General features: G+C 36.5%; 1 protein-coding gene and 1 pseudogene across 1 annotated transcript; one reads left to right on the top strand and one right to left on the bottom strand.

The window, feature by feature from the left end:
• The first annotated feature begins 1090 nt into the window (after positions 1-1090).
• Positions 1091-2496, top strand: LOC131669256 (uncharacterized; annotated as a pseudogene).
• Positions 2497-10662: 8166 nt separating this feature from the next.
• Positions 10663-12687, bottom strand: LOC131669255 (uncharacterized). Its single transcript, XM_058944014.1, has one exon. It carries the CDS (start codon positions 12685-12687, stop codon positions 10663-10665), a length of 2025 nt encoding a protein of 674 aa, XP_058799997.1.
• Between the last annotated feature and the right edge of the window lie 252 nt (positions 12688-12939).

Here is a 12939-nt window from a genome sequence, read left to right as displayed (position 1 = left end):
ATCATTTGGACATAACCAATTCTTATAATGACTCCTCTAAGAGTCATAAAGATCTGCAAATAAAATGTCATCAAGCTAAGCAAAATCAAAAATCTCAATTACCAAACAAAAAAGTTGAATGTTTCAATAGTAAAAATCAAGCCATTCAAATGGATTTAGATATGGATAAATCTGAAGAGAGTTCTGTTAAGCACAAAAAAAGAGTACGATCTATGAGTAAAATTACGTACAAGAAACGTGTGCGTGATTTTTCGGATAGTGAGACTGAAGAAGATTCAGATAATGAATATGAACCCAGTTTAAATGCTGAAAGTGATTCTGATGAAGTATCCGGTATGAGCGAGGAAGAGTTACCTTTCAGCCAAGATCATGATAATAGAGCAAAAAAAAAGAGAAAAATAAATCATTCTTATGAGCAGGATATAGAAGAAGAAAATATAGAAGTAGAATTTTAAAAAAAATTATATGTACCCGAATCTTCTGAAGGCGGAAAGTATTATGCCAAAGAAGGTTGCTGTCCTTATTGTAAAAAAGTTTTTCGTCGACTTGATAGACATTTAAAGGTGCACATAAAAGAATATAAAACAGTTGACAAACTATTTAAATTGCCAGTAGGGTTAAAGAGAGAAGAGATATATTTAAAACATTAAGACTAAATGGCAATGCCATATTTAATGCAGATCCTAAATTAAATCCGTCAGGAAAACTTTTAGTAACCAGGCGTCTTGCACTAAATAGAAGAGCTACAAACACTGAAGACTCCGTTAAAGAAAATATAGACAATAATGTAGTTGAAAATGAAAGTATTACAGAATTCGATTTAGACAAAAAACTAGAAGAAGAAATAACTAGTTATAATGAAAAATGTACTACGTCTGTTGAAAAAAGGGAACTAAATCACCTGTTGAGAGTGAAATGCCAATATTGCAAGGCCTATGTGTCACGTCGGAATATTTCAGTACATTGTCATGTTCACCATCCTGAACTGTATCCTCAAAATAAGTCATCCAATTGTACAGGGATTCTTAATAGCTGTAAGCAAGAATCTAACCACCAACATCCTAATGCTTACCCGAGACTCAGAGAAATTATGTCTAAAATACGTGAAACTGAAATCTTTTGGACTTGGAAATATGATGATACTATCATCTCGTATCTCAACCTTATTTGCGAGCGGTATGATGTCCGTGATCAAAATAGTCTAATAGCAACTCATGGCCGAACTCTAGGAACATTTTTAACTATAATGAAAAGACTCAACCCATCAATTAGTGATATGACATCTTGTATAGATTCATCTAACTGGAATGATACAGTTGCAGCCATTAGAATTATTGCAGGATTTGATAAAAAAAAAAGATATTTTGAATCCCCTTCTACAGCTCAACTTATAGGACTGTTCCTAAAAAATATAATAAAAGTATTAAAATCTCAATATAACCAAATAAAAAATAAAATTGGTTATCGCCGTGTACTTTCTTTTTTAGTAGAATTTGAAACCCATTGGCTTCCCATGATTGGGAGCAAAATTGTGTCTAGTCAAAACAATAAAAGAAAAAATTACGAGGGAAAAACTATTGAAGAAATTACGCCTAACGATTAGAATCTCATAATAGAATTTTTATCTCGCAGACGAGATATTCTTTTTGATAAGGCACGTCAAAAATTCAATGATCAAATTTTCACTCAATTAACATCAGTGGAAATGATATATGTGCAGTGTTTGAACGGGCAAAGACCGGGAGAAAATAGTCGCACTTCATTAAATGATTATAAGAATAGAACCATCACCGATCAAACTAGTCTACACTTCAAAGGTCTTTCAAATGAGAAAAAAAAAACAAGCTTTAAAATTTTCTGTGATGAACCTTACTGGTAAAAAAACTGAAGGGCTCGATGGTCGCGTATATCTAGACACAAAGGACGAAAAAATAATAGATTTGATCGTAAAAAACAGAACTCAATTCGGCGTGTGTCCCAAGAACCAGTACTTATATGTAACTCCAAATATGAAGGAAAATGAGCATTTGAATGGGCACAAAGTAATGAAGAAGTTAGTTAATTTGTGTCATAGAACTTATAAGACATTTGAGCAAATTTCAAACGTTACGGCTACTTGATTTAGAAAATTCATTGCTACCCAATACAAAAGGCAAACCAATGGACAACACTCAAAGCTACTTATTAGACATTTATCTCACACTGAGCAAACTCACAATAAATATTACAGAGGAGTCCTTCCCCAGGAATCTGTAGCGGTTACATATATCTTAGAAGATATCATTTTAAAGAGAACAGAAATACAGGTTAATCAAGATGAGAAGATAGACACTAACTCTGTAGAATCAAGTCAATTTGGCTTTCCAGAAAATAAACAGCAAACAAAAGGTATGAAACTTTCTTTTATAAATTATCTTTATTTATTCTATATATATGTTTTGAAAAAATATGTTGATAAGCTGCGCAAAATATACAGGGCCACAAAATGCGACCTGAAAAGTTCAAACAAAGCACTAAGATCAATACCGTATATATTGTATAGATTCAGTTGGAAACAATCGAGATCTTTGTATATTTTATCCGATTCATTTAATCCGTGATTAAAACGAGCCTTTCCGCGTTAATAAGGGCAATGACCTTCAAGTGACCTTGAAGCTGCAGTGATGAGGTCAAATGAATGTCAGCATCGGCTATAGTTCATCAAAATATGTAAAATATGAGTATAACGTAGGGTTCGAATACTCTCGACTGTATGCCTGTACCGTAGCCTCAGAATTTGACCTTTATATGACCTGTAAGTATCAACTTAAACAATATACAGGGTGTCCGAAAAGTAACGAAACACCCAAATAACTTTCCAGGTAGCATATCTTTTTATGAAGGTCAAGGTCGTTCTAGGACTAACTTTCGACGAGGGATCCAATGGTGACTTTGGATTTGACCTTCAACTTCAATTTGAAGGTCATTCGAAGGTCAACTTTGTTTTTTCAAATGGGAACCTCTATTTGTGACACCTTCTACAATTGCTTCTACTTCATTTTCAATTCATCTCCATCATTTTCCATGATTCCTTCATCTGTTAACTCGTCAATAGTTCAGACTGACGTAAAACTTCCTAGCCACAGATCGTCTTAGTCTCGAGATTCGAACTGAGAAGGCGATACTTGCTTGATTCCGAAAGAATAATATTGTCGTTACTTACAGATAATGACAATGGTTGGAGTGGGAGCGGGGAGAATAATCTTTCCAGGTTCTTTAGGCGCATTTCACTCTTTCGAATATGCGGATGGCTATTGTTTTTCTGTCGTCAAATAATGCCACTGATGAATCGCTGGAACTCTTATCATCTCGATGATAACGGTCACGTCACCTGACTCGACTTTCGCTGCTATCTTTAATGCTCGTAAGGCTATATAACCTCGGAACCGCATCTTCATCGGTGAAAGAAATATTCGTTTGCGCTCACCACATCGTCTTGGCCTTTTACTTTGCCTGCGTTTACTATTTTGACAATGCTCACGGAGATTCGCGCCCTCCCGACATACCGCAATAGCGCCTCCTGTCCGCGTCTCGAGCGATTGTACCGATGGGTTTTGAGATCCGTTCTTGACGGGTCACCGGCCTTACGGTAAAGTACTTGGCTCTTAGGCCAAGTACACGTCGAAATAGCTGCTCGACCAGCTCCTTCTGGGTCATCTTCAGGGTCATAAATCTGCCAGAATCTTCTGCGGTTGCTCAAATTCCGACCAAATTCCTCATGACCGCCTTATATCTACTTAGTTCCACCCGCGCCCCCATGACTTTGACTATCTGAGTGGGCTTTCTCTTTCTTATTGTTTCTCTGTCTCACTCGCTTTCTTTCATTACGCAGTGCAATGGTGCCCGAGGCAATGATTGGGTGATTTATATTCATATGCAACAAACTATGAACGCCGAACAATCGATTCTATTGATCATAATATTTGATTGTAATAGTTATGGACCTTAATTTTTGGTTGTTATTCAGATCATAGAAAATCCATTAAGACACGTTCTATTGGTTTCTCTATTGCCACGTATGGGTTTTCCTGTTCTCCGTATCAAGCCGTACGAGTCCTCCGCTAGCTCGCAAAAGATAAAGACGTATCAGGTGCTTTGCTGCTTCTCTTTTAATAAACAATACTCACATTAATGATATTCTAGGAGGAGCGGGCTCTTATAAAAAAGTTAGGAAAATTACAACAAGAGTTGATTTCGTTGTCTTTGGCGGAACGTTTCCCATTAAGCAAGTGGACCGTCAGTCATGCTGATCTCATTTCAACGTTGGACCTGGAGAAAATAGTTCCATATCTCTCTCTCTCTCTCTCTATCTCTCTCTCTCTGGTACGTATTACACCTACTTTTTTCGCTCTGCTGATTATCTGCTTTACTCACCTCATTTTCCTCCTTGGAGTGAAAACTAAACTTTGCAGGGTAATCGTCATCTGCGGCTCTCATGCGTGGGCAATAAATCGCAATTTTTATTGCCTTTTTCGAGCCGTAGATGCGATTTAATACCTGGCTACACAACAACATAACCTAAAAACGCTACACCGTCTTACACACCAACGCAAGCAACGCCTCACACACCTACGCCTCAGCACACCTGCGCTTCTACACGCCACGACTTCTGCTCTACCTACTACATCGGCTGCACCTTGATGCTGCCACATCACCACAACGCATTCTACTAGGCTCGTAGCCATCGTAGACGTCGTCACCTGCACTGTGTCTACATGTTGGTGAGAGATAGATATAGATAGATAGATAAGAATTTATTCACCATGATGACAAAACATAAAATACAATAATAAATAAATATACAGGGTGTCCCATTTTAACTTACGCACCAAGATAACCTAAAAACTATAAGAGCTAGCGAAAAATGTTTCGAATAAAAGTTACTCGTCTCCGAGGGGGACATATTATGGTGACCTTGACTTTGACCTCGAGGGTCATTTTCAAGGTCATTTGAAGGTCAACTTTGTTTTTTCAAATAGGAACGCCTATTTTCGACCCCGGATTCGGAAAGAGCGGAAAATTCTACGTTTAGATGACCTATCATGCGTGGGGTCCGGGAGACCCGCCAAGGTCATTTGAAGGTCAACTTTCTTTTTTCCTGGAGTACCCTACTTTTTTTATCACGGATTCGGAAACAACAAAAAATTCTACGTTCCCGCAAGGTGTAACTTGTGGTTGATCACTCAAGAACATGTGAAGGTTAACTATTTTTCATAGGAATCGCTATTCTCGACCCCGGATTCGGGAAGTATGGAAGGTTGTCCGTTCTGTCAACGTCGAGATGTAACGTGTATTCAATTCTTTATGCTCATTTAGAGGTAAAAGTAAGTTTTTGAATAAAAACGTCGATTTTTGTTTTGAACGGAGTGACGAATTTAGTGTTGAGATGAGTGATTATTAATAGTAAGCATTTTTTTAACAACTGTTGAAAAAGTCGTTGAGCGTTTTTCATGTAAGTATTAACAAATTATTACCACTCTTGTGGTTAGTGTTATCTTTCAAATATGCATTACGTCTTTGATATTTCTTCACAGAATGACCAATTATTCAGGAAATGAAGTCGTTGAAGTATTGTTAGTACTTGGTGAATGTCGCCGGAACTACCGAGCTGCTGCTCGGCTCTATGCTGAACGTTTTCCGAACCAGCGCCATCCTAATGACAGGCAAATCAGAAATATCGAAAGACGTTGCCGTATGAATGATCTTCATCGACAGAGAGGTGGAAACAGAAATGTGAACAACAATGATCCAAGACTTCTTGCTGTGTTAGAAATGATTCATGTGAATCCTCACATCAGTACAAGAGAAATCGAACGTCGGTTGGGTGTACCTCGTACTACTGCTCATCGGATGTTAAGATCCGTGGGTTACCATCCATACCACATCATCCTGCACCAAGAACTCAATGAAAATGATTATTTACTCAGAATGAATTACTGTAGGTGGGCTCTTAATCAACTGGACGAGGATCCCAATTTCTTTTGGAATGTTTGTTTTAGCGATGAAGTTACCTTCAAAAGTGACGGTAAACTCAATAGACATAATTGTCATTATTGGTCACCTGTCAATCCTCATTGGCATCGTTAAGTGATAAATCAACACCGTTGGAGTCTTAATGTTTGGGTGGGAATATTCAACGGGCATATTATTGGTCCCCATTTTTTTGATGGCAATGTCAACGGCCAAGCGTATCTTGATTTTCTGGAGAATCATCTACCTGAATACTTGGAGGACATCCCACTGAATGTTCGGCAGCTCATGTGGCTACAACAAGATGGTGCTCCAGCTTACTTTGCTGTAAACGTTAGAGAATTTTTGAATGCTCAATTACGTGACCATTGGATAGGTCGAGGTGGTCCAGTTCCCTGGCCACCTAGGTCTCCTGACCTGAATCCACTAGACAGCTATTTCTGGGGATATTGCAAGGACGCTGTTTACAAGGATGCACCTACCACTAGATTAGATATGATGGATAGAGTGAGAAGAGCTTGTGCAGCTGTTACGCCTGAAATACTTACAAACGTTCTCAATAATTATCATCGGCGTCTGGAAACATGCTTAGCAAACAATGGGGGACCTATTGAACATCTCATGTAATTGTGCGTGCGCATCATTCATCACCAACTTATTGCCAGATCATTATTATTGTTATTATTGAGTTATTCCTCATCAGATTGACTAATACTGTTGATTATTACTACTAATGAATAATATTTTTTTGTTAAACTCTGTACATAAAAAGTTGAATAAATTTAGTGTGTTCTAAAATTTACTCATACTTTATTTCTCATATGAAAACATGAAACTGTTCTGAGTAAAGTAATTTGCCATTAATTTGACGTTTAAATGGCCATGGAAAGTTGAATTAATTCATTACATAAAATATTTAGGATTTTTTGTACTTTTCGAATCCGGGGTTAAAATTAGGGATTCCTATTTGAAAAAACAAAGTTGACCTTCAAATGACCTTGGCGGGTCTCCCGGACCCCACGCATGATAGGTCATCTAAACGTAGAATTTTCCGCTCTTTTCGAATCCGAGGTCGAAAATAGGGGTTCCTATTTGAAAAAACAAAGTTGACCTTCAAATGACCTTGAAAATGACCCTCGAGGTCAAAGTCAAGGTCACCATAATATGTCCCCCTCGGAGACGAGTAACTTTTATTCGAAACATTTTTCGCTAGCTCTTATAGTTTTTGGGTTATCTTGGTGCGTAAGTTAAAATGGGACACCCTGTATATATATGTAAAACGCCACTTTCTGGGATCACTTTTTTCTAGGATCCCAGATAAATTATTTCATTTTTCTGGGATCCTAGATTAATTTTTACGTTTTTCTGGGATCCTAGATTAATTTTTTATATTTTTCTGGAATCCTAGAAAAATTCTCCCTGCTTTTACTAGATATATTTTCACTGAAATGAATCTAGATAGTCGTTTTTGTTCGTATAATAATTAAAATTACTTCATAATAACAATAATGATAATAATAATAATAATAGAATTCGGTTCCTACTCAGGGATACGTTACTTTCGATATTGTGTCACTATCGTCCTAGGCTCTGCCTAAGAGGTATCAGTAATTTCTTTCTGTTTTAGTTTGATAATTTGTTTAAATGCATTGTGCGGAAACTAATTGTTGCATTGAATCAAGGTTTCGCACACTTTGAGGTCATAATCTAGCTACTATTGTTTCAAATCTTGGCTCTTAAATGTTTAAAATTGTTGGAAATACAATTTCTGCTACAAAGTGCGAAATTTCTTGGATTTTTCAAGTTTTCTTAACTTCTAATAATGTTAGAAAATCGTACGGCCGCTCATTCGCTTTGTTATTTACTTTCCTACAACTTTTACATGGATAGTATTAGATAGTTTTATTATTTCTACATTATTTTTCAAGATATATTTAAAAAAACGATTTTTTCCTTACATTTGTTCAAAAAATTTCCGACCAAAATTCAGGAGTTTAAAAATGTATCAAATTAAGAATATTCTTTTGCAAAATCAAAATCCCTATTCCTCTTAGTAGTAGGTAATAGGTATTGGTATTTTTAGTAGTTTCGAGATCGAAAAATACAAGTGTCTTGACGTAATTCATTATCGGCTTCTAAAAAAATAAAAACTGGCATTATAGTTTCAAATGTAATGACATTTTATGTAATATTATATACATGCAATAATCACCTGGTATAAATGCAACATCTACGTCATTTAAACCATAACCTGGTTCATATGTAGTACCTTCTTTTTTCTCTGCAGTGTTATTTTTGGAAGATCTTTTTTTATAAATAATCTCCTCTTTTTGAAATTGATTGTTGAAGTTCGAAGAGCCCTCATTTTTCTTTTGCGATCTTTGGATTTTCGGAACTTCGACGTGAAACTACCAGGCGACAACAATAACTTTTTATTAGAAGTCCCCCTGTTTGTCTGACAAGCTGCAGTTGCAACACGGACATCAAATGATTCAGAGCCGGCATAGTGTTTATTCTTTGAGTGTTTACTAGCGACAGTGTTATTGAAGGACTCATTGATCTACGTTGATGCACATGGAGTTAATTTACTTGCATTAGTAACAAATTTAGTAAATAAATTTGTAAGTGAAACTCGTAAATCTACTTCAGTCAAAGGTTTGTCGTGTGGAAGATTGCTATGAACGTAGACGCGGTGTCTACGTTCATCGCAATAAACTACTATTAAATTCTACTTTATGAAATGTACACCAATCTCCACACCCGTCATCTTCTCCAAATGCATAGGGTACGACGTTTAACAATGCAAATTTTACTATTACGGCATTACCTTTATTCTGTCGAATTGCAATTATAAAAGAGTTTGAAAAAAAATCAATTATTTTTTTTGATAATTTTATGGTATATAAAGCAGATGTGAGAGTTTTTTCTTGTTAATTCATATCAGACCATTTTTCAACTGGTTCATTCGATTTTTTTCGAATTGCAGAGATTGTAGAAGAATCATGGTCTCCGATAAGAACGTCAATTTTAGCACTATGTTTTTCTAATATAGGATTGTTACCGCTTTTTCGATTAATTGCTCAAATTTTAAACAAAAACAATAACAGTATTTTTGTTTAAAATTTGCTCGGATGGAGGGAAAAGAGCTCAGTCTTTTTTAAAACGCTCCATTCGTCCATTTCAGCGTTGCCCTCGTTGAAAAATTGCCCTCAACTACTGGCACACTTACAATCGAAGACGGATACGACACTGACCTAGCAAATGACGCAACCCAAACAATAAACATCTAATAATCTAGTGCCGGAATTTCTAGGAACCTTGAAGGCAATTTTTCAAGCGCGGCAAGGCTGTTAATGGAACGGTGACAGGGGTGGTCTTTCATTGACCTGAGGGTCATCCTGGCATCTGGTACTCTAAGCCCATCAATGTCTTCCAATGGAAACATTATACGAGTATATCCGGTGCCTGACCTCATGGTCTCTCGTCAATCTGGGAGCCGTCCTGGCACTTGGACATCATCGGCACGGAAGTGTGAAAATTTTGAAAAAAAAAGGTGTACTACGGGATGCACTGCAAAAGTGAGAACTTAACTTGCAAATTATTGGATTTGGAATAGATAGGAATTCATTTTTGGCTACTACGGACAGTAATTAGGGGTCAGGTAACTGATTTTTTTAAGAACCTCTGGGTTAAGGTTACGATTATTGGAAAAGAAATAAAAAATTGCAGTTCTTGTAATGAAACTAATGAAAAAATAGGATCAGCATCATTCGATATTTTTTTTAAATACATTTTTTTCAATTCAAATATAAGAAAACCCGAAGAGGAGGTCGTACATTGCACAATAGTTACCATCGGCTACGTATAAAGACTTATGTCACAAAATTACTGTTTGCTAAGATGTTTGGCCTAATATATAGCGTGTTTCCATCTGTGACCTTGGCGCACCCAGAAGACGATGTACAGATTCCAGGACGATGTCCAGGTCAGCGTATGAACAAATTATTTTGATATCATATAAAAGAACATGAAATTTATGAGATACATAATGAAAACAAAATTTATAATTTTCACGTTCTATTGTGCAAAAAACCCCGCACAAAACCAATGAAAAAATACTTTCGGCTAATTTAAATCTTACACTGACAAATCGATAGCGAACTATGTTATTATGTTACGAATAACATACTGATCAAATGTCTCCATGGGTACCATATCCGGAAACTCGTTTTTTAGGGACAAATCAAGGGTGTTAGCTCCAAAAATACATAGTATACGTCTTAGACATTTTAAGACGACAATGATATGCTTTTATTGAATGCATGTACATTGATTTATATTTTGTGGACATTTGAAAGTCGATGCACATATAAATACTCACAACCTCTTTCTCTGATCCGTATATCTCTTTGTTTTACGCGAAAGTGATAGTGTACGGTGACCCATTCTCAGCCGAATCCAGGATCAACGGCGTGGACGTGATGAGCGTCTGATCCCTGTGTGTGTGTGTGTATGTAAATGTGTAAGTCAGTGTGTGTATGTGTGTGGGTTTGTGTATATATACGTGTGTGTATAAAACAAAAAAAATAAGAAAATAGAAACAATAAGCATAAAGTCTATTTCCTCTCTCTTCTTTCACATTACTAATCTCTATTAACCGAGAGGATCTATTATTTCAATTAATTGATCAATATCCATCTGTGCATCTTGTACGCTTCGCAAAAATCTGAGCGATGGATAGTGCATCTGATTTTCATGTCGAGCGTATCCCAAATACCAAAGAATAGTTGCTACATGGGCGCAAGTTCCAAGAGTTCTTGCTCCAGCCTTGCATGTACAGTAGTAACCAAGAATAGGTTCTCCTTCATTTGCAACATCTTGCTCTTGATTATACTCCTCATTAAATGCTATCCATACTTGATGTTTCGCAGCATTTCTGAATCTAGAGGAAATTCTTATTCTCATAAAACCTGGTTCATTGGTATTCCGATCGATTTCAAAGGTTTGTTCGTCTTCTCCGATTTCTTCTTCATTTTCCAACTCAGCCCTTAAAGAAGAATCCTGAACGTATGAAGATGCCAGCCCAACTTGATAAGTTCCATAAGTTAATCCTCGTAAATATTCCAAAGTCAAATTCGGAAACAATGGCACATGCATTGCAGTTAGGTTATCCCATCGACCTCGTCTTCGTTGAAGACCTTCAACTTCTACTCGAGCTTGCACTAGATTGAGCTCGTTAACTTTATTTAACATCTGTTCTGCTAATTCTACGTTTGCATCAGGCATCATAATTATTCTATGATATTTATTTATTATAGCACCGGCTATACGCAGAAAATCAGTCAAGTTGGGAATATGAGACGTAGGAATAACGTTTGCAAAGAATTTAAATAAACTTTTCAGATGGCCATTTCTGGCTTCCACGATCCATCTAGTTTTTGTGATGATTCGAGCTTGGTTGGCATCTTCTGTTGAGAACTGAGCTTGATTAAGATCAAGTAAAGGTGGCATCAATGTAACTAAGCCAATATCCGTTAAAATAGGAATGGCGTCTCGGTATCCGCGATCCAGTATGAAAATGTCTTGTGCTCTAAACCATCTTTGCATTCCGTCAATATCCATTTGGAACTCTTTTAAAAGGATTCTGGCATCATTGTTAGCGGCATTCGAAAAATAAGGTCCTTGAATATCAAGTATATATCCATCTGGAGCTACAAACATGGCAGGTTTTAATAAATGTCTGTTCTTATGAACACAAAACGATTGACGCAAGGCTTTAAAACAAGAACTCTTCTCAATATTTAGATAAGTACAATCATTGTACACAATTGCCGTCGGTTCTTCAGGTGTGGCATTATACAAGCGATTTGCAAATGGTGTTATATGTCTTTCTATGTATTCCTCCCTTGTTATTGATCCAAACCCTATGTTCTCATCTACAAATCTCGTCATCAACGATTGTCGAACTGTACTGATTGCTAAACTCGTAGCTTGCCTTGAAGAATAATGGAACATTACCCATAAAAATTCATCCGAAAGACCCTGTTTTAACTTACACAGGAAACATAGACGGTCTTTTTTAGACACATAACGATGGCCACCTGGAACGATGACAGGATCAGAGTATGTGAAAAGATCATTAAAGTTATCTTTTGAAATAGGAGAAATAGCTGCAAATTGTTCATCTGTTAAAGTGCGTTCATCTTCATATCTGCGTACAGGGATATGCACAATTTCTTCACGCATCGCTTGAACAAATGATTGTAATTTTGGACCATTCAAAATGTATGGTCTATTAATGAACCTGAAATCTTCAATAATATTGAGTGGTAATAAACCCTTTTCATCCAAATGCTCATTACAGCAACAGTATCTTGCTGGCACATAAATGTTTCGCTCTACAAAAATATGAACTCTGGATTGCAAACTTAATCTGTGAATGTTAATACGTCTATGGCACACCAAACATTCATTATTAGTACGATGAGAAAGAACATTGAGTCGAGTGCAATTGGGATCAGCCTGTAACATTTGAATTTCACGGCGTATTGTTATATTACAATTATTACAGATCCGAGTTTCAAGATCAATAGGAGCTTCTGGTCTTCCATTCTCCAAGCGTCTTGTAAAAGCGATTTCTCGTAGAAGGTCATCTTCAGCGTTAGCCAAACGTACCATTACTCTAGCATGTAAAGCGTTAGGGCAAATATAGCAAGGAATCCGAAATCTATTAGCCATTTTAACAACCAGAAATAATTATATTCTTTTGCAATGAAATCAAATCAGTACTGTACAGTTAATTATTCTCTACGATGAAGACTTGTATTTTTTGTATTCTACTGTATCCCAGTATACATTGTAAGACATGTAAATCAACAGCGTAAGCATTTATTTCTGGGTGTATAATTAATAAACGTTGTTCAAATAACA

The sequence above is a fragment of the Phymastichus coffea genome, unplaced genomic scaffold (genome assembly GCF_024137745.1).
Source record: "Phymastichus coffea isolate CEN01 unplaced genomic scaffold, Cenicafe_Pcof_1.1 PCOF00090, whole genome shotgun sequence".
Classification (NCBI taxonomy): Eukaryota; Metazoa; Arthropoda; class Insecta; order Hymenoptera; family Eulophidae; genus Phymastichus; species Phymastichus coffea.
This window is presented reverse-complemented; position numbering and strand designations above follow the sequence as displayed.

What these genes read in the sequence shown, in the direction of transcription:
- LOC131669255 (XM_058944014.1), bottom strand. Translation starts at nt 12,687, where the DNA reads ATGGTACGTTTGGCTAACGCTGAAGATGACCTTCTACGAGAAATCGCT.